General features: G+C 40.2%; 2 protein-coding genes across 4 annotated transcripts in view; one reads left to right on the forward strand and one right to left on the reverse strand.

The window, feature by feature from the left end:
- naa35 (N-alpha-acetyltransferase 35, NatC auxiliary subunit) overlaps window positions 1–8268 on the forward strand; it is a 68493-nt gene extending 60225 nt beyond the window's left edge. Inside the window, exons 21-23 of the mRNA XM_063068828.1 lie at window positions 1799–1921; window positions 2191–2271; window positions 8026–8268. Of these exons, the coding sequence (XP_062924898.1) occupies window positions 1799–1921; window positions 2191–2271; window positions 8026–8085 (264 nt within the window). The 3' untranslated portion in view covers window positions 8086–8268. The remainder of the gene's footprint in view (window positions 1–1798; window positions 1922–2190; window positions 2272–8025) is intronic.
- LOC134357359 (Golgi membrane protein 1-like) overlaps window positions 1–22232 on the reverse strand; it is a 48001-nt gene that overhangs the window by 9601 nt on the left and 16168 nt on the right. Inside the window, exons 5-8 of one of the 3 annotated variants that reach the window (XM_063068831.1) lie at window positions 20609–20780; window positions 16888–16950; window positions 11473–11595; window positions 9096–10035 (exon numbers count right to left, since the gene is read on the reverse strand). In XM_063068831.1, coding sequence (XP_062924901.1) covers window positions 10031–10035; window positions 11473–11595; window positions 16888–16950; window positions 20609–20780 — 363 coding nt within the window. In that variant the 3' untranslated portion in view covers window positions 9096–10030. Of the gene's footprint in view, window positions 1–9095; window positions 10036–11472; window positions 11596–16887; window positions 16951–20608; window positions 20781–22232 lie in introns of those variants that run through there. The other 2 variants (XM_063068830.1, XM_063068829.1) reach the window with 2 other exon arrangements.

Genomic DNA, 22232 nt, shown 5'->3' on the forward strand with positions numbered 1-22232 from the left:
CACACGGAAGATTGGTTAAGAAGGTTCAATAGTTAGGTATTAATGTTGAAGAGGTAAAATGAATTCAGCAGTGGCTGGATGGGAGACGCCAGAGAGTAGAGAGTAGTTTGTCAGATTGGAGGCCGGTGACTAGTGGTGTGCCTCAGGGATCTGTACTGGGTCCAATGTTATTTGTCATATACATTAATGATCTGGATGAAGGGGTGGTAAATTGGATGAGTGAGTATGCAGATGATACTAAGATAGGTGGAGTTGTGGGTAGTGAAGTAGGTTTTCAAAGCTTGCAGAGAGATTTAGGCCAGTTAGAAGAGTGGGCTGAAAGATGGCAGATGGAGTTTAATGCTGATAATGTGAGGTGCTACATTTTGGTAGGACTAATCAAAATAGGACATACATGGTAAATGGTAGGGCATTGAAGAATGCAGTAGAACAGAGTGATCTAGGAATAATGGTGCGTAGTTCCCCTGAAGGTGGAATCTCATGTGGATAGGGTGATGAAGAAAGCTTTTAGTAAGCTGGCCTTTATAAACAGAGCATTGAGTATAGGAGTTGGGATGTAATGTTGAAATTGTACAAGGCATTGGTAAGGCCAAATTTGGAGTATTGTGTACAGTTTTGGTCACCGAATTATAGGAAAGATGTCAACAAAATTGAGAGTACAGATAAGATTTACTAGAACGTTACCTGGGCTTATCTCCTAAGTTACGAAGAAAGGTTGAACAAGTTGGGTCTTTATTCTTTGGAACATAGAAGGTTGAGGGGGGACTTGATAGAGGTATTTAAAATTATGAGGAGGATAGATAGAGTTGATGTGGATAGGCTTTTTCCATTGAGAGCAGGGGACATTCAAACAAGAGGACATGAGTTGAGAGTTAAAGGGCAAAAGTTTAGGGGTAAAATGAGGGGGAACTTCTTTACTCAGAGAATGGTAGCTGTGTGGAATGAGCTTCCAGCAGAAGTGGTTGAGGCAGGTTCGATGTTGTCATTTTAAAGTTAGAGTGGACAGCTATATGGACAGGAAAGGAATTGAAGGTTATGGGCTGAGTGCAGGTCAGTGGGACTAGGTGAGAGTAAAAGTTCGGCATGGACTAGAAGTGCCGAGATGGCCTGTTTCCGTGCTGTAATTGTTATATGGTTTACGTAAGCACCACTAAAGCCATTATATTAAGGCTGTATATACTTAAGTTTTTAAGAGTTTTGTTAGTTACCTTTTTTATGTAGATTTTATTTTTATTCTAATTTGTTTCACCTGACATGGTAGTTCCTTTTTCTTTTGCTCCATGGGATGGAGAGGTGCAAAGATATGGTCGAATTCAATTTACTACATAGATAATCGAGTTTTGCCATCTTCTGCACTATTGTTTATACTTGTGTACCCCTCAAACCTACTCCTCCCTCCTTTGAGCTCTAGCTAAAGCACATGTATATGTTTTTGTAATATTTTTAATATAGCTGAATGCTTTTTTTGCTTTTAATTTTTTTTTTAAATGAAAAATTACTACTTTTATCTTTCAAATTCTGGGTTGGCCAGGCATAAGACTGAAGAGATTAGTTAAATTCCAGCAACATCACTGGAATCCATGTGGTGTGGATCGGCACTCGCATGTCACCCAGCTCATCCATCCTTATTGCAGAGCTTCATAAGTCCAGGATTTAATTTACTTGCCATTAATTTGCCTTATGCTCGTTAAGCTGTATTTCAGAGATTGATAGACTTTGTCTTAATGAACATTAATAAAACAGATTTATTTTAGTTAAAAGTCATCATCTTGAAATATTTTAAAATTCTGCCAAATAGGAAATGTCTGACCTAAACAAGTACACTCCACCACCTCAGTCTTCTGATCTGTATATAGCAGCCAGTAAGCATTTCCAACAGGCCAAGATGATATTGGAAAATATCCCGAGTCCAGACAATGAGGTATGGGACACTGTAGAGCATGTTTAAAATATGAAGTACTTAATGTTTTTAAATTTTAAAAAATGCTTAACTGTTAAATGTGTTGAGAGTCTAAAAATACATTGTGTTTGTGTTGCTTTCGACTTCTGGGATCATAAGGGCTAAATTTTGCAGAACTTGATAAATGGCCTGTTTGTGCTTTATACCGTGTATATTGATTGTGCTTGTTAATTGTTTTCCCACGCTAATTTGATCATCTTTTCAATCACTTACGGAATTTCACTTTTCAGGTAAAGAGAATTCTAAAGGTTGCAAAACCTAATATAGTAGTGATGAAATTGCTTGCAGGAGGCCACAAGAAAGAATCTAAGGTAAATATTAATAATACTATGATAACTGCATTGAAAATTAAAGTTGTATAAATGTACTAAAATTGAAGAAATGTTAGTTAGAATTTATAAATACCCTTCGGTTTCAAACAAGATTGTCCAGGCCTGAAATTAAAAAGAAGATGAAAATCTGAAATGGGAACACAAAATGCTAGAAACACTCAACAATTCAAGCAATATCTGTAGAAGAGAAACAGGCAAGGTTTTTGGGTCAGATGTCCTCCTGACCTGAAGCCTTAACTCTGTTTCTCTTTCCACAGATACCACCCAATCTGCTGAGTGTTTGTAGAATTTTCTGTGTATGAGGTACTACAACTGACTGTGGCCCTTGTGTGGATTGCGAGTCTCCGGATCACTGTAATGGAATCTTGCAGTTGGTAGCATGCATATGCAGCATTGACTTCTGCCTGACAAGCCTTTCAGTCAAACAACCTTGTGTAGGTTTTCTAACAGAGTGATAACCTGTAATACATCTTCTTCAACAGTCTGTATCCATTCCAACCTTATTCAGGAAGAACTTAAACGCAAACAACAGGAATTCTGCAGATGCTGGAAATTCAAGCAACATACATCAAAGTTGCTGGTGAACGCAGCAGGCCAAGCAGCATCTATAGGAAGAGGCGCAGTCGACATTTCAGGCCGAGACCCTTCATCAGGACTGTCGAAGGGTCTCGGCCTGAAACGTCGACTGTGCCTCTTCCTATAGATGCTGCTTGGCCTGCTGCGTTCACCAGCAACTTTGATGTATGTTTCAGGAAGAACTTGCCTATTTTAGCTGATCGATGCCTATCAGACCATGAAGTGATTTTATTTATTTATTTATTTATGCTGTTCTTCTGTCTTTTTGAGGAATCCATAAATCAAAAATTGTTGGATTTTGGAGAGACACAAACATGTACTGCACTCATACCTGCAGTGTATTATAAAATCAGTCTTTAATGCCATGCTCTGATACTGAATTCCTGGGTCACTACCAATACAGTGAGGGGTGTCTCTTTGCTGTCCATCACAAAATTCAAGCAGATGAAGCCTTAACAAAAGTCAAATCCCTGGCTTCCTTAATGTATCTGCTTATGTTAGGCAAAATAATGATTCCATCTGTATCAGCCTTCTACTATGAAACATTTGCAGAAGTTCACATTCAGATTTATTGTTGTGTATGTGTGTCTGTGTGTACAACCAAACAAAACGTTCCTCCGGACCACAGTGCACTCACAAAACATAGATGACATATTACCATAAATAACTTAATAAATTGCCATTTAAAAATGTGTGCAGCACAGGTAAATAATAAACTCCTAGTGATGAGACCTTGGTGGTAGCAGGACATTCATTAGTCTCACAACCTGAGGAAAGAAGCTGTTGCCCAGTCTGGCTGTCCTAGTCCTGATCCTCCTGTACCTCCTTCCTGATGGTAGTGGGTCAAAGAGATTGTGGAATGCATGGCAGGGATCCTCAATAATGCTTCAGGCCCTTCGTCTACAACACTTCCAGAAAGTATCACAAAGGGAGACCCCAGTGATCCTGTCTGTGCTTCTTACCATCCTCTGTAGGGTTTTGCAGTCCTATGCCTTGCAGTGTTCGAATGACACAATAATGCAGCCACTCTTGATGCTGCTTCTGTCGAAAGTTGTTAGAATGGAGGCAGGAAGTTTTGAGTACCTCAAACTCCTCAAAGTGTAGACGCTGCTATGCCTTCTTGACTAATGAGGAGATGATCTACCTGGACCAGGACTGGCAGATTGGATAACAGCTTCGTCCCTCAGGATGTGAGACTAATGAATACCCTGCCACCACCGACATCTCATCACTAAAACAGTGAGCTGTGTGCTGTTTACTGTTTCCTCATACTGTGCACTACATGCATTTTGAATTGTATTTTATTAACTTGTTTATGGCAATATTTTGTTTTATGTGCTGTGTGTGATATGTTTTGTTTGGCTGTATAAATGTAGAGGCAGATGAAAATAAATCTGAACTTGAACTTGAAGTCATTGCCACTGGGGTGGTAATTGCTGCTCTCTTGGCCACTGGAATGCTGGTGGCTGCCTTGAAGCCATTAGGTACGTTAGGTATTGTTTCAAAGAGAAATTAAAGATGTCCATTAAGACCTCGATTAGCTGTGCCACATAGTTCCTCAGCACCTGACCAGGTGAGTTTACCCTCACTGGGATCCTCCTTACCTCGGTTGCAGTACATAGGTTGTCTGTCCCTCAGAGATTGGGGGCTTTCCTCAATGTCACATCATCCATTGCGTCAAATCATGCATAGAAGGCACTCGGACTATCAGGAAGGGAGGTATCACTGTTGATGATGCACAGGATGGACTTGTAATCTGTTATGATTTCTATACCTTGCCACAGAGATTACATGTCACTGGTTGTCACAAAGGTGTCTGTGAATATTCTGTGAGTTCTCACACTTTGCTTTCCTGATGGCATGGGATAGTGTGGCCCTTGCTGAAATCTGAAGGCAGCATCCCAGTCCCGAAGCAGTGCACGACCTTCTGCACTAAGCTGCGGTTTCTGGTTTGCCCTGGCAGTGTAGTGTTTAATCAGAGTAAAGTCCTCAATGCATTTTCACCAATCCCACACAATGCTGACATGATGATGTTAGGTAGCCACCTGCCTGAATATGCTCCAGTCAGTGCTTTTGAAACAGTCCTGCAGTGTAGAGGTGGCACCCTCTGGCCAGGTCCTGATTTCCATTAACTAGTTTGACTCATTTAACCAATGGTCTGTATGCAGGGATTCCTTAAGGTTGTTATAGCCAGGGAGTGGTAATGGGAACAAGCTTCCACTACCTATTAAATGCTCCCAATGGCATGCACCTTAAATAACCTCTGACAACCAAGTCCAGCTCCTGGCCGTCACGTGTGGCTTAGCTACTAAGCCCGACGGAACCATTTCTACTGACAGAAGGGGCAAAGGTGGGTTACGTGTGCCTTAAAACCAGTCACTTCGGGCAGATGGGTCTCATCAGCTTTGGTTGGCAGCTCATTTAGAAAGAAAACTCTGATCTCCTAAAGATGCTGCCTGGCCTGCTGCATTCACCAGCAACTTTGATGTGTGTTGCTTGAATTTCCAGCATCTGCAGAATTCCTGTTGTTTCTGATCTCAAACCTCCGCTACCTTACGGCTATACCCGTTCATGGGGAAGGATTCAAGAGTAAACCCTGAGGGGAAAAATACAGAGCTGGAGTCCATAAGGTACTCCTCCATTCAGTTTAATGCTGACTGGCAACTCCTGCAATGCTGCTGGTACCAAACTGTATCAATCTCTGCCATTCCTTCGGGTTCATCAGTTGCACGGAGAGGGTGAGCTTGCTACATGGGCAACTACTTGCTCTCCATATCGTACTCCCCAGGCTTGCATATCTAGACAGTGAGGATGTGATATCCATGGTCAACTCTGACCAATGGAGGCTTCAGACAGACTGACTGACTATGCAGGGATTAGCAAAATGGATATATGGTTTGAGTGTTTAAGGTGAGGACAAAATGGATTTGTGGTCTGAATCTTTAGTATGTCTTGAGTTACCAGTAGTCATCCTAGGCTAGATGTGACACAACTCAGTCACATCTTTCTCTAAAAGCAAAAGAAGGACTACGAAAATAGACAGCAGGTTGAGCAAGATTTCTGATGAGAGGGGCCAACAGGTGATTGGCCAAGATTAATGAAACAAACTATTGACTGTTTAAGCTCCATCAGACTCTGGAAATGAGTGTTTAGGGGCCAAATCAAGCTGGCTGTAGCTAGTGATCCTGATGGGAATCACTTGCTTTTAGGTAAGATCAGTCACACTGCAGAAATATGACCTCTGAGCTTATTGTATTGTTAATTATATATGATTAATCCAAAAATCCTTGCATGAACAAAGTTCCTCGCTGACATACTGGAGGGCTGAGAAAAAATAAATGATAAGCTTAAAATAAAACACAAACTTGGATCATTACAGATTACTGCTGTCCCTTTTTTTTTGCATGTTTGAAATACCAATTTTGTCTCCTGGAATTTAACACAAGTACAGACCATGTGACCAGTACAAAGTATGTGGAATGTTTCCCCTGCTACTGTGCCTTCAGGTACAGAACCTAGTAGAGTAGAGAAACTGAAGATGTTACAATCCAGAGCAACAGGAAGAACTCTGCAGGTCGAGCAGCATGTGGAGAATGTGTGGCTGGGGTAGAACTGTCAGTGCTTTAGCTGGCAGAGCACCTCCCCCAACAAATGCCATGTGACCTGCTGAGTTCCTTCAGAATATTTTGTTGTTACAGAATTTAACCCCTTTTTGTAAATATGACATTGTATAGGAAAGAATGAAGCACATTTTCAAATGTTGTTTCAGTATTTAAATAAAGGATTAGTCTTATTTTGGAGATGCTTTTGCTTGGTATACAATGCCATTTCAAATTTTACATTTGCTTACAAGCCATACTGCAACACTCGTTGCTTTAGTGTTTTTTTTTAATATGTTTGGCATGTAGAACAGGCTACTTGTAGGTAGAGATGGCAGACTGGAAGTTGTTTACAGTACCCAGTGGACATGTCCTGTCAGTATGACTAAAGAGAACTTTAGAGGAAGAGTTTTTCCAACTATATTAACATACATTCTGATCCTGTCAAAATTATGCAGTAATTATCTAACAAATGATGTTTCATGTACAGAACTGTTTTCACTACTCAAGACTCAAAGGTGTCCTTCCACCAATTCCTTGTAAAACTCCTGTAATTACCAAACATTTTCTGTAAAATTGAAGGGGTCTGGATCAGAAATAAAGGTTTAGTCTGTTAAGAACCTCAGTGGTTCAAAGACTTCATAATTGGCTGGATTTTTAAGATTATTTTCTCATTTCTCCTGAATTGGCTGAAGCAATGTAAGGTTAATTTCAGTATACTGGAAAAGAAGGGGTAACTACTAAAGGGCCCTTTTGAAATTTGTGAGGGTATTGCAGTAATCCTTCAAGGCTGAAATTTGTCCCAAATCTCTGTCAAGGATCACATTTAAAAAATGTGGCCTTTCAGGAAAGTAGTTAGTCCTGTTCTGCAGAGACGGCAGCTTCGGAAGCTACCATTAATACACTTCTCAATAGTTGGCCATCATAACGTTCTAATCTGTCAATCCTACCTCCATAGTTTACACATCAAAATTGTTTACAAAGCATTGAATTGGAATTGCAGATAGTAGGGCCATTTGTTCTGAAATCCATATTTGTAAACAATCTAAGTGGTCCAGAAACCTAAAGGCAGGAGTCAAGTCCCACTGATTAGTTGGTATAAAAGTCTAATCAAACAATATTTCAATCATCATATGGGTAAATTTCACAAGTTGTCCTTATAGAGTAGTAATTTTGCAAATCCACATCCATATTACTGTGTATAACAATAGTGGAGTCTTGAGTAGTGAGAACTCTAGTACCAGAAAATTGGCCAGTCAGCAATAGTTCAATCCCAGTTCCTTTATAGCCAATTAGGGATGATGGTTTAATCAATCCTAGAAATAGTGCCTATGATTAATATTCTAGACTACTAAAGTTGTTTTTAAATGGTTGGCATTGGGAGAAGCCAAAAGGGCAAGCAAAGTGACTAATTTGTGGTGGGAAGCTTCGTGATTCAGGCTGATGGGCAGGTTGCATTGTTGAAGAGTAGCTGACAAGAGAAAGCATACAAAACAGTTCTAGATGTTGAACAAGTGATTGATAATTCATGTAGAAATAAACTTTTTTTCAATTTCAGGTTCCTCCAGAATTTGATTTTTCTGTGCACAAATATTTTCCAGTCGTCAAGTTAATCTAATTCTGGTGTGCCCATGGATCCCTTTGTTTAATAACTGATTAAAAAACTGAATTGGTATTGTTTCAATGTGTCTTAGGTGCTCCAGAGTACTAGAAATGATTAAAGTTCAGAGCCATGAGACACGTTCTTTGTATATGCTGCTGTATTGTGTTAATACTGTGACCCAAATAAAAATATAACTTTTTAAAATGTTTGTTTGAATCATTCTTACTAGCACAGCTACTAACACTCACCAACACTCAATATCTATGTAATGAATGTTTGAAATCTTTGAATTCTTAAGATCAAACTTATTTTACCTTCCCCAATTTAGAAAGAAAAATGTTCAAACAATTAATGTCAGGACAGCTGAGCATGAATGTCCTGCCTGTTAATATTGAGGGACCTTCAATTCAGCAGTGGGAACAATCACTGTATAGATTGATTGCTTGCTAATTCACAGTAAACGCTTTGTAAGGCAAGCTACCACTTGGTATTGCTCATCAGGGAATTCCATTTAGTGTTTTATTTATCAAATAACTCCCATCTGTGTGGTGCAAGACAAAGTCTAAAGTTCTAATCTTTATTTCTAGTATCTTTACGATGGGGGTGGGGGGTGTAGAACAGGCACAATATTAATTAAGAAGTGCACCGCTGTAGCAAGGTGGCTAAAGATTCTACAAATGGGGCAATATATTAAGAGTTCAGAGACAAAACTGGAGTACTACTGCCTGGGGTGTACTACCAGCTTCCAAATAATCAAGGAAGGTAAATATGTAGGTAAATCAGATGTGCAAACAGCATAAATTATAGAGGATTTCAACTTCCCAGTGTTGGTATTGCCTGTGGAAAAGGGATAGAAGAGAGAGAGCATGCAAGCAGCTACCGTACTCGATCTAATCATTGCCAAGTTAATACAGGATGTGTGATACTTTCCAGGGTGATTTAGAGAAGGACACAGCTAAGCTTCTACAATTATCAGGATGCAGTCTTCTCTGTGTAAAATGAAAATTAAGCAAAGAAACATCAAATGAAGCAATAATTTTTTTTATTATTTTGAAGTAAGTATTTAGTTTAAACAGAGAACATTAAAGAATGTAAGCTCTTGCTCAGTAGAATACACCCAAGCTGGTAAATTGCTTTTTTTTTCCTGTAGACATATATGGAATATGCCCAACTATGACATTCTAATTTCTATATAAAAATTAAGTACATCATAAATCATAACCAACATCAAAACAAAATCCAGTCCCAGCTGTTCAGACACAGTATAAATTGTATTAACTTACTTCATTTTAAGTGAGAAACCAAATCATATTTAGAATTACTGCTCAAAAGACAATTAAGTTGATTTAGTGAATACAATTATTCAACCAAATTACTTCTCTTAAAAACCCAACAAAGACTGTTAATCTGCAGAATGAAAGTTGGACATCTTGTCTTTCAGAACCAGTTTTAAAACATAAAAATATCTAAAACATTCATAAAAATGTCTATTAGAATTGTAAGAAAAATATGCAAACACCATTGCATTCTGCAATGAGGCTGCCACTTACAAGCATGGCATGTAATAGTGCCTGACTAAGAATTATTACAGTGAGATAATCACATTTTAAAACAATTAATGTTTTAAGAGTATCCATTTTCAAAATGTTTTAATTATGCACTCAACTAATCAACATTTTCGGTACAAGTTAAACACAAATAGTTACTTAATAGTTTATTACTTAATTTTGTACAATTTGTAAGTCACTCATCCTTCTGCTTTCTAAACTACAGACCACATAGACATGGTCCTTTGATGGAGAGATCCACAGATTACATCTCATTGTGGGCATCAGTACATTGCTTAGTCAACCAAAAAAGTGCAATATCAACAAAAATCTATTCAAACTACTACTTTCACAGCATCTGTTTCATGGTCTGGTTTTCATTGTTCAAGAATTCTTTCCAGAGCTTCTTTAAGTCACGCTAAATGTTTAGAAATACACAGGATTCATGTAAACTATAAGCAAAGAGAGCTATAACAATTAATAGAAAAATGTATAAAATTGTTTTGAAATACATTTCTATATGGAGACTGAACTTCATCAAAACAGTGAGACCATCAGTTCAACATTCACTAATTTAAAATGTAAAGCATGTAATATATAAAACACACGAGTTGGTTGCTATTCTCCACTCATTCTACACAATCTAATTTTGAAACTAAAGTTCTTTTAAAATAAAACAATGAGAAACTGAATGTGCCCTAAAGTGCATTTTATAAAGCACCTCTTTTTCCAGATATGATGGTTGTGAATTTTTCAAAACTTGGCAAAACAGCATCACATACTGCACTTCCACTGATGACTATGTGAAAAAGGTGTGGAAATTTTTTCCAACACGTGTCATAAACAGAAGTCTCACTGGTTCCTGATGCAAGGTGATCAATTAAAAGTCTCATTGGTCAGTGATGTAGGCTGATCTACAGAGTGTTGGTGGGATCGTATTTCAAAAAATTATGGACAACTACTGAAAAATACCATCAATAGTTGAATTAACCATAAGCACCAGATGATTACAGTATTTCTACACAACACCTATTTGTCCAAATAGAAAAAAACATTTGGAAGTTTGGAAGAATATTCCGCAATATTTCAGAAGAGAAGCATGTTAGCTGGAGTCTTGGAATGATGTTTGAAGAGTGTTTGATGGCTCTGGGCCTGTACTTACTGGAATTCAGAAGAATAAGGGGTAACCTCATTAAAACCTTTCGAATGTTGAAAGGCCGATATGGAGAAGATGCTTCCCATGCTGAGGGAGTCCAAGACCTGAGGTCACAACCTCAGAATCTACTTTTAGAACAGATATGAGGAATTTTAGCCAGAGTGGTGAATCTGTAGAATTCATTGCCACAAGCAACTGTGGAGACCAAGTCATTGAGTATATTTAAGGCAGAGGTTGACAAGATTCTTGATTAGTCAGGGCATGAAAGAAAACCGGGAGAAGGCAGGGGACTGGGGCCGAGAGGGAAAATGAATCAACTGTGACGAAATGGCGAGCAGACTCAATGGGCCAAATGGCCTAATTCTACTCCAATATCTTATGGTCTTACAGAAATTATAAATGTGTCTATTGAGAGCAACAAAAGCAAATTAAGCTGAGGGTAACGGGGCTGGGATGTCTGCTGACAGTTACAATTATTTTATACACGAAATAAACTTCTACAGGCAGCAAGTGCTTTCCTAATGTGATCAACAACACAAATAGCCAATAATGACAGGAACATTTGCTGTGGTTCTTGAATAAGGTTTATGTAGAGCACTGGTTGCAGAAAACATTTACTCAGTAATCATACATATATGAATGGAAAAACATTTCATACGATGCACATTTTTTTAAAGAAAAAGAACTTTGGCTACATACCTTGCGTGCCAATCATAATCGTTGACTGGCTTTTTTTATTGTCTTCGACATTACTCACATTATCAATCTTATCTGTATTTCTCTCTCTCGTTGAGTTCAAGTGACCTTGATCATTTTCACCACCTTAAATTTTTAAGGAAGAGAAAATGCAAACTAAAATTTCTGAAGTTCAGTTATCAGAAAGACAAAACACTGTGACATCAATGATAATAACTGCACTTAAAACCCAAGAAAGAGAAGTAGGAGTAGAAAGACTGGTGCAGCTAGAAATGGGGTGATAGCACAAATGAATGGAGCGGTAGACAGGGTTTCAAGTTACTGGATCATTGGCACCTTCTCTGTGGAAGGGTGTGACCTGTATAAGAGGGATGAGTTATACCGGAACTGGAGAGGAACCAATATCTCAGCCGACAGGTTTGCTAATGCTGTTTGGGAGAGTTTAAACTAGTTTAGCAAGGGGCTGGGAACTGGAGCCCCAAATCAGTAAGGAAAGAATCGGACCAAAAGGCAGATGTCAAGGAAAGTATTGAAAGGCAAAATCAAAATATGTACGATGGTTCAGATAGTTTAAAGTGTGTATATTTTAATGCTAGGAGTATTATGGGTAAGGGTAATGAACTTAGAGCTTGGATCAGTACATGGAACTACGATGGTGTAGCTATTACTGAAACTTGGTTGAGAGCAGGGCAGGAATGGATGATTAATGTACCAGTTTTCTCAAGTTTCAGAAAACAGGAGGTAAAAAGCAGGGGAAGTGGAGTTGCACTACTAATCAGGGACAATATCAGAGTTGCACTCAGCAGAGACATGATGGTGGGGTTAGACAGTGAGTCCATTTGAGTGGCACTCAGGAATAGAAAGGGTGCAATCACACTGATGGGACTGTACTACTGAACCCCTAAAAGCCACCAAGGAAATGAGTAAGAATGTTAGGGTGTTGTCATGGGGGATTTCAACTTCCCTAATATAAACTGGGACCTTTTTAGTGCAAGGGGTTTTGATGAAGCAGAATTTGTTAAGTTTATCTGGGAAGGTTTCTTAAATCATTATGTAGATAGTTCAACGAGAGGAGAGTAATGTGCCTGGCCAGATGGCTGCCCTTTCAGTGGGTGAGCAGTTAGGTAACAGTGACCACACTTAACTTCCAGGAAAGCTATAAGGATAGGTATGGTCCTTGTGGGAGAGTTTTAAACTGGAGGTGGGAAAATTATGAGGGCATTAGGCATGCACTAAGAAGTGTTAATTGGGAATATCTTTGTTCTAGCAAATCCAATCAGACATGTGGAGAGTGTTTAAAGATCAAATGCACACAGAAAAAGTATGTTCCTCTTAGAAGGAAGGACAGGAATAGAAAGATGAGAGAACCGTATTGGTGATGAATTTAGTCAAGATGAAAAAGGGAAAGTATGTAAAGTATTGGGAGTTAGGACCAAACGTAGCACATCAGAAGTATAAAGAAGCCAGAAAAGAACTAAAGAAGGGAATTAGGAAAGCCAAGAGGAGCCATGAAAAGTCCTTGGCAAGTAGGATTAAGGTGAATTCCAAGGCATTCTACACATACATCAAGATTAAGAAGGTAACTAGGGAGAGGGTGGGACCACTCAAGGATCAATGGGGAAACATTTGCTTGGATGTAGAGAATGTGAGTGAGGTATTTAATGATTACTTTGCTTCAGTATTTACCAAGGAAAAGCATATGGAGATATGGGTAACCCTAGGTAATTTCCAAGGTAAGGACATGTTCGGCACAGGTTAAGTTTTTTATGTTTCTAACTAGGAGATCAGTGCTGAATGCATTAATATATTAGGGCATTTAGAGGTCGAGGAGGAAGTCTTGGGTCTCCTAATGAGTATTAGGATGGACAAGTCCCCAGAGCCTAATGGGCCAAGTTATTGAAGGAGGCAGGAGGCAAGAGACAAGGTTGCTGGGGCCTTGACCAGTATCTTTGTGTTCTCTCCAGGCACAAGTGAGGTCCTGGAGGACTGGAGAGTGGCTAACGTACTTCTATTTAAGAAGTGAACAAAGGGAAAATCCTGGAAACTATAAACTAGTGAGTCTCACATCAGTTGTAGGGAAATTGCTGGAGAAAATTCTTAGGGATAAGATATATGAGCAATTGGAAGTCATGGCCTGATTAGGGGGAGCCAGCATGGCTTTGTGCGAGGAAGATCATGTCTTACCACCTTGATATTTTAGGCAAGGTGACGAGAGAGATCGATGAAGTTAAAGCAGTGGATGTTGCCCACATAAGGCGCTTGACGAAGTCCCTTACGGGAGGCTAATCCAGGAGATTAGGATGCATGGGGTCTACAGCAAATTGGCTGTTTAGGTTCAGAACTGGCATGCGCATAGAAGACGGAGGGTAATAGTTGAAGTGGCTTAATCAAGCTGTAGGTCTGTAATTAGTCTGTTCTACAGGGATCCGTGCTGGGACCTCTGTTGTTTGTAATGTATATAATTGACCTGGATGAAAATGTAGTTGGGTGGGTCAGTAAATTTGGGGATGATACCAAGATCAGTGGAGTTGTAGATAGTGTAGAAAACTGGCAAAGGATACAGCACGATATAGATCAGTTGCAGATATGAGTAGATAAATGGCAGATGGAGTATAACCCAGATAAATATGAGGTTCTGCACCTTGGCAGGGCGAATGCAAGGAGATAATACACTGTTAAGGGCATGATCCTTAACAGTGTTGCTGAGCAGAGAGATCTCAGGATCCAAGATCATTGCTCCTTGACAGTGGCTACACAGGTCGATAAGATGGTTAAGTAGGTTTGTGGAATTCTTGCTCTTATTAGCCAAAACATTGAGTTCAAGTGTCAAGAGCTTTACCAGGATAATACCTGGTTTAGAGGGCATGTGCTCTCACAAGAGGCTGGATAAACTGGGGTTGTTTTCTCTGGAGTGCCGGAGTTGAGGGTAGATCTGATAGAGGTTTACAAGATTATGAGAGACAAAGATTGGACAGAAAGTATCTGTTGCCCAGGATTGAAATGTCTAATACCAGAGGGCATGCATTGAAAGAGACAGGAGGTAGGCTCAAGAGGGATGTGGGGGTAAGTTTTGTACTCAGAGTTGTGGATGCCTGGTATGGTGGTAAAGGCAAATACATTAGAGGCTTTTAGGAGACACTTGGATAGGCACATAGATGTAAAGAAAATGAAGGGATTTGGACACGCTGGAGGAAGGAGGGATTAGTGTTTGAGTGATTTTGATTTGTTGGTTTGGCACAACAGTGTGGGCCAAATAGCCTGTTCCTGTGCTGTACTCTTCTGTTCTATTTTATTCTACGTAGGCCATTCAGCACTTTCTCACAACTCACTATTGAAAAGATCTGGCTGATCTTTTATCTTAGTATCACTTTCTTGGACTATTCCCAAAATCTTAAATTCCCTTAATACCCAATGGGCTATTCATCTCCATTCCGAATGTAGTCACAAACAGAGCCTCCACAGCCCCCTTGAGTGAAGAAATATCATCTCCATCCTGAATGGCCAACCTCATTTCGAGTCTGTCCCCTCAGTTCCAAACACATCAGTCACGGGAACAACATCTTGCATCTACCCTTCAAGCCCTTGAACAATATCGTTTCAACAAGATCAATTCTCATTCAGGCCCAATCTTTCTTTCATAGATCAATTTATAATCCTATCCATCCTCAGTGTTTCATAAATATAGAATGGACAGTTTCTTTATACGATGTCAATTATCTTATAATTGTAAGATATGTATCTTTATATTCATAACATAAATCCAAGGACAGCTTTGGTCATAATAAGTTGTAAATATACCATTCCAGAAATTAATCAAATTGTAATAGAAACATAATTCAAAGGATCAGGCCTACTCCCGCCATAAAACATCACAACTGAATCTGCCTTGCCCACTTTTAATTTGCTCCATTTGGAGAAAATAAAGGTTAACCTCACCCTTCCTATTAAAAGAATTTGGCACAAACCAACACTACTTAGTGTGGTAGAGAATTACAAAGATTATCAACTCACTATATAAAGAAATTTCTCTTTATCTTGTATCTCTCAAATCCCTCCCCTCCCCCCCACCCCCAGGCTTACACCTTCCAGATATAAATTCTTACAACTACAGGGAACATTCTTCTAGCTTCTATTGCGTCCATCCTCCTCGAAACGTGATATTTCTTGCAATCTTCTAATCATGTATGAAAATACACCCTCTTCAAAATAAAGTCTCACCAAAGTCTTGTAATATCAAGATTTCCTTACTTTAGTGCCCCTGCTAACTCCCTTGCAACAAAGGCAAACTACTTGCTTTCTTATTGGCTTGCTACATCCAGACTTGGCTTTTCATATCATATGAAAGAGTGGAACAAGAACCCTGAATGGACTACTTTCCATAATATGGAAAATATTCATTTATGCTATAAAAATGCATGATGTCATGTTTCCCAACAACATATTCCATCTGCCATCTTCCTTATTCTGTCTCTATGGAGGCTGTGATCTTCCACAGAACTCACTTTCCCATTGAAATGATCTACTCAAATACACACAGATTAACAGAGGATTAAAAAGTGCATAGTTTGACTTAATTAAGTGTACATTATAAACACTTTAATGTTTATTCTGTCATGTTTACTCAAAGAAAATTAATTTAAAAGAATAAATGGTTCCTTCTCAGAATGGCAGAATTGAAAAGAGTAACATTTTCATTCCATGCAGAACCACAAATTGGATAGATCTATCTGGATTTGGTTACAGGATGGGCATACCTCAAGTGATAACAAACCCTAGTGCATGGTAGCACCGGAAAGACATAAATATTTCACAGATTAGGACAATTTACAAGCCTATCTGTAACAAATAAAGAGAAAGTTTAAAAAGACAAATCTTGTATTAACAAATTATTTCAAAACACATTATAATTAATGAGATCATTTAGCATCATAATTGAGATTATGTAAGCAACACATCAAAAATCTTTGTGTATTCAAGGTGCATGAACATACATGGATGATTGCAACTTGATAGATAAAGGAAAGTATTTTTTATCCAAATCAGAAATTCACAGTTCTGCCTCAAATATTATGAAGGGATCATCAATATCACTAAAGGAATAACTCCTTGCTCATTTACACCTCAGATGATGTGTATATTGGTAAGAATTTGGTATTTTCTCTGTATGTACTAAGATAGTAGCCTATATTTCACAAATATCTGAATCTACAACCTTCTAAATTAAATGCAACAGTGCTATAAGCCAAGCTTATACCAAAAATAGTACATCTGATTAAAGTGGGACCTGACCAGCATACAAGGCATTACCATGCTTCATGCTTCATATATAACATTACTAATAGGTGCTCTCTTTCTCCTTAGAATTCTACACAGAATTTATGCAAAATATTATACCATAAATGGATAATTATACTAAACCTGGATCCACGTTGCTTTTTATTTCATTGTCAGCAATAGTTCCAGTTACTTCTTTAACGTCACCTGCAAAACAGACTCATGTTAACTCAATGATCAACACTTGAGACATTTGTGAATTTACAGCAATAAGGCAAAGGGACACTCATTTCTAGATGTAAAATCAGTTAAACAATAGCAACATAAAAAATGAGTAATTACTGAATTAGTTTTAGTTAAAAAAATTAAATCCCATTCATTAGCAGATCAGTTGACATATATCAGAACTGATTCCAGTCTCCTAACATAGCAACCATGCACTAAAAGGATCAAAAAGACACTGAAGAATCACACCTTCTGTAACAAGATATATTTTACAATTTTTTCCAGCAGTTATTTTAAGAGAAAAGCATTATTTTGTTTTAACTTAATCGAACAGTTAGGGAAACAAATTCAGGAGACAGGTGGTTTATGCATCTACATGAATCGAACATGGTGTACTAACTCTACCATTGCTGACATTTATTGCTCTGCTGATCTGGAATACCTGATTATTAAGTGCAGACCTTTTTATCAACCACGAGAGTTTACATGCATCATTGCTGTCGTAGTTTATGTTCCACCAGATGCTAATGCTAAACTAGCCATGAACGACCTCAGTGCCACTATTAGCAAGCTGCAGACATTGCATCCAGATGGAGCCTTTATTGTCGCTGGGCACTTTAATCATTGTAACCTACGTACTGTGCTTTCAAGATTTTACCAAAATGTATCATGCACAAGGGGAAATAAAACCTTAGATGATGTCTACACAAATGTGGCTGACGCTTACAAAGCCACTACCCTCCCCCACCTGGGACAGTCTAACCATCTTTCATTGTTTCTGCTTCCCAAGTATAGCCCGGTCATTAAAGGTGTGAAACCCACAATGAAGACTATTAAGATCTGGCTGGAGGGTGCTGACTCTGCTCTTCAGCACCAATTCCAGCACACAAACTCTCAGATTAACACTGATTTATATACCAACTCTGTCCCTGAGCACACCAATAAGTGTGTAGATAGAGTGACATCACAAAAAACAAATAAAAGTTTTCCCCGGTCAGAAACCATGGATGAACAGAGAAACATACATCAAAGTTGCTGGTGAACGCAGCAGGCCAAGCAGCATCTATAGGAAGAGGCGCAGTCGACGTTTCAGGCCGAGACCCTTCGTCAGACAGTTTGCCTCCTGCTCAAAGCCAGAGATTCAGCCTTCAGGTCTGGAGACCGGGAGGCTTACAGCTCAGCCAGGGCCAACCTGAGGAGGGGAATCTCTCAGGCTAAACACATATACAAACAGAGAATTGAGCATTTCAACTCCTCGGACCCCCGGCCCATGTGGCATGGCATACAGGTCATTACAGACTTCAAACCACCTAGTACTGTGCCCCCTTCCAGCTCTGCTTCCCTCCCTGATGAGCTCAATCACTTCTACGCTCACTTTGATCGAGAGAACAAGGAGGTCACCCTCAAAGTGGATCTCCCACCTGGTGAACTGCCTCTCTCACTTTCCACCTCCGAAGTTTGCACCACCCTGAGCAGGGCGAATGTACGGAAGGCAGCCAGTCCGGATGGAATACCTGGCCATGTGCTCAGAGTCTGTGCAGGGCAGTTGGTCGGGGTCTTCACGGACATTTTTAACCTGTCCCTGGCCCAGGCAGTTGTCCCCACAAGCTTCAAGATCGCCACCATCGTGCCAGTGCCAAAGCATTCCACTGCCACGGGCCTGAATGACTTCCACCCAGTTGCACTCACCCCCATCATTGCAAAGTGCTTTGAGAGACTGGTTGTCTCACATCTGAAATCCTGTCTTCCCACTACCCTGGACCCCCTTCAATTTGCCTATCACACCAACAGGTCAACAGAGGACACCATCTCCACTGCACTTCACTCTGCCCTGACCCACCTGGGCAGCCCCAACTCTTACGTCAGAATGCTGTTCACTGACTTTAGTTCAGCATTCAATACTGTGATCCTCTCCAAGCTGATCGCCAAACTTCGCCAGCTTGGTATCAGCTCATCCCTCTGCAATTGGACCTTGGGCTTTCTGACTAACAGACCCCAATCAGTTAAGTTAGACAACCTCTCCTCCTCCACTCTCACCCTGAACACTGGCGTGCCTCAAGGCTGTGTGCTGAGCCCTCTCCTGTACTCCCTTTTCACCTATGACTGCATTCCTGTACATGGTTCTAACTCCATAATCAAGCTCATAGACGACACCACGGTGGTTGGCCTGGTCAGAGGGGATGACAAGAACAGGGACAAGGTCCAGCAGCTGACCGGTTGGAAGGGCCCTTAACACCCAGAAGACCAGGGAGATCATTGTGGACTTCAGGCATGCCAGGAGTCACACTCACGTCCCCATCTACATCAATGGAGCTGTAGTGGAGCGTGTATCAAGCTTCAAATTCCTTGGTGTCCACATTTCCGAGGATCTCACCTGGCCCCTGAACTCTTCCATCCTGATCGAAAAGGCACAACAGCGCCTTTATTTCCTGTGGAGCATCAAGAAAGCTCACCTCTGTCCCAGGATACTGACGGACTTTTACCGCTGTACCATTGAGAGCATACTCACCAACTGCATCTCAGTATGGTATGGCAATGCGCGCGCGGCCACTTCGGTGGTGATGTCTGTTATCTGTCAAGTAGGGGACCGTGCACAATTCTGATTTGATGGAGATGGACATGAGAGTGCGGAGGAACATCTGGAAAACTTCTGAAATGCCCGCTTCGCTGCCACTGCTACTGTGTGGTAACCGGAATCTCCGGAGTAGAAGGCCCCAAAATCCTAGGCTTTGCGTGTTTCAGCGGCCAGGGTGAGGTCGAAGGCGCTCGGCAGAGGATGGCGCTCAGGAGGCTGTATCAGAGAGGCTGGTCGGAAGCTCGAAGTTTTCGGACGGATGGACTCAGTGTCGGCTGTGGCTGGCTGCTTCCAAGGCATCGGCAAGTTGACGGTGCCTGGAAGTTTATGGCAGGGAGTTTCTCCCTTTTGCTGCCTGCTATCGAGGACTCGGGAGTTGATCAACTTGGGGACTTCTGAGACTTTATTTACCGTGCCCATGGTTTGTTCTTCATCAAATTATGGTATTGCTTTGCACTGCTGTAACTATATGTTATAATTATGTAATTGTCCCGTATCGGACCACAAAGCACTCCAGCGTGAGGTGAAAACTGCCCAGTGGATTATCGTCACTCAATTGCCCACCATTAAGAACATCTACCATAAACGCTGCCTGGGAAGGGCAAAAAACATTATCAGGGATGCATCTCACCCTAACCATGGACTTTTTACTCTCCTCCCATCCGGTAGGCGCTACAGGAGCCTCCGCTCCTGCACTAGCAGGCACAGAAGCAGCTTCTTCCCTGAGGCTGTGACCCTGCTGAACCTCTCATCACAGCACTAAGCAGTATTGCACCCATATTGTACTGTCTCAGTACTTTTATATTTGTGTGCTGTAGCACTTACTTTTTATTTGCAGTTATTTTGTAAATAACACTATTCTTTGCATTTCTGGTTAGATACTAACTGCATTTCATCGGTTTTGTATCTGTATTCAGCACAATGACAATAAAGTTGAATCTAATCTAATTCAAAACCATATATTTAAAGCCAACATATTTCAATCATAAGAAAACATGAATATTTATTGTTACAACTCTAACTGGAGCAATGGAGTATTTGAACTACATGTTTAAAAATTCTTACTTGTATAGGGCAGCTTGTTACTTTCATGTTCCGATACATTCTTGGTAGAGACAGCAAGTTCATTAGTGTTACTTTCCAAATGGTTTGTGTGATCATTATTTTCATTTGGAGACTGGGATGCATTTGATGGTTTTCCAACCTTTTGATTTTCTGTTGGCTTGGGCTCCTTCTGCTAACAATAAACAAATCAGAGATTTACTTAAATTTAAAGAAATCAGCAACTTTCGCAGTTGCCACATTCTATCGGTTCGGAAGTTGTTTTCTAGCCACACGAAGGAGCATGAGAATTTGTAATTTTGTATTAAAAAATTAATAAACCAAATTTTTCTAATGATTTAATTATTGTTATTCAATCATCTACTCTAAATTAATCCACCTCTAAAAATATGATTTTTATGGTGTGTATTTGTCTTCATTACGAAAATAAATCTTTGCAAATATTATGAAGGCAAAAGCATTCTGTAGACAACACACCAGTGTGAAGAATAAACTTATTTGCATAATATACATTGTAGAAAAAAAATTGAATTCTGAATAAAAGAAATGCGAATCTACTCTACTTTGACATCAAGCCATCCTTGTTGTCCACTAACCACCAACCTTGCTGTCGTCCACAAATTTGCTGATCCAGTTTACCACATTATCATCCAGATCGTTAATATAGATTAACAACCAACAACACACCCAGCACCAATCATTGTGGCACTCCACTAGTCACAGACATCCAGTCAGAGAGGCAGCCATCTACCACCACTCTCTGGCTGCTCCCACAAAGTTAATGTCTAATCCAATTTACTACCTCATCTTGAATGCCAAGTGAATAAACTGTCACCTCCCATCGACCTGCACTGGGACCACAGCCCTCCATACCCCTCCCATCTATGTACTGATCCAAACTTCCCTGAAATGCTGAAATCGAGCTCACATGCACCATTTGTGCTAACAGCTTGTACCACACTCTGATGACCCTCTGAGTAAAGAAGTTTCCCCCGTGTTCCCCTTAAACTTTGTCACCTTTCACCCTTAACCCATGACCTCCAGTTATAGTCCCACCTAACTCAGTGGAAAAAAGACTGCTTGCATTTACCCTATCCATACCCCTCATAATTTTGTATACCTCTAGCAAATCTTCTCTCAACCTTCTACGTTCCAAGGATTAAAGTTCTAACCTATTCAATCAACACACACAAAATGCTGGAGGAACTCAGCAGGCCAGCCAGCATCTATGGGAAAAAGCACAGTCGACATTTCGGGCCGAAACCCTTTGGCATGACTGGGAAAAAAAAAGCTGGGGGGTAGATTCGAACGGTTGGGGGAGGGAAGAGAGAAAGGCAGGGGAAATTTGGAGGGGGAGGGATGAAGCAAAGAACTAGGAAGTTGATTGGTGAAAGAGACAGAAGGCCACAGAAGAATGTAAAAAAAGGGGGATAGTAGGAGCTCCAGAGGGAGGCGATGGGCAGGCAAGGAGATAACGAGAGATGATGAAGGGTGGGGGGGGCAGAGGCATTACTGGAAGTCTGAGAAATCGATGCTCATGCCATCATGTTGGAAGCTACCCAAACAAGGTGTTCTTCCTCCAACCCTAAGTGTGGCCTTATCACAAAAGTGGAGGAGGCCATGGATG

Source organism: Mobula hypostoma, chromosome 16, assembly GCF_963921235.1.
Source record: "Mobula hypostoma chromosome 16, sMobHyp1.1, whole genome shotgun sequence".
Classification (NCBI taxonomy): domain Eukaryota; kingdom Metazoa; phylum Chordata; class Chondrichthyes; order Myliobatiformes; family Myliobatidae; genus Mobula; species Mobula hypostoma.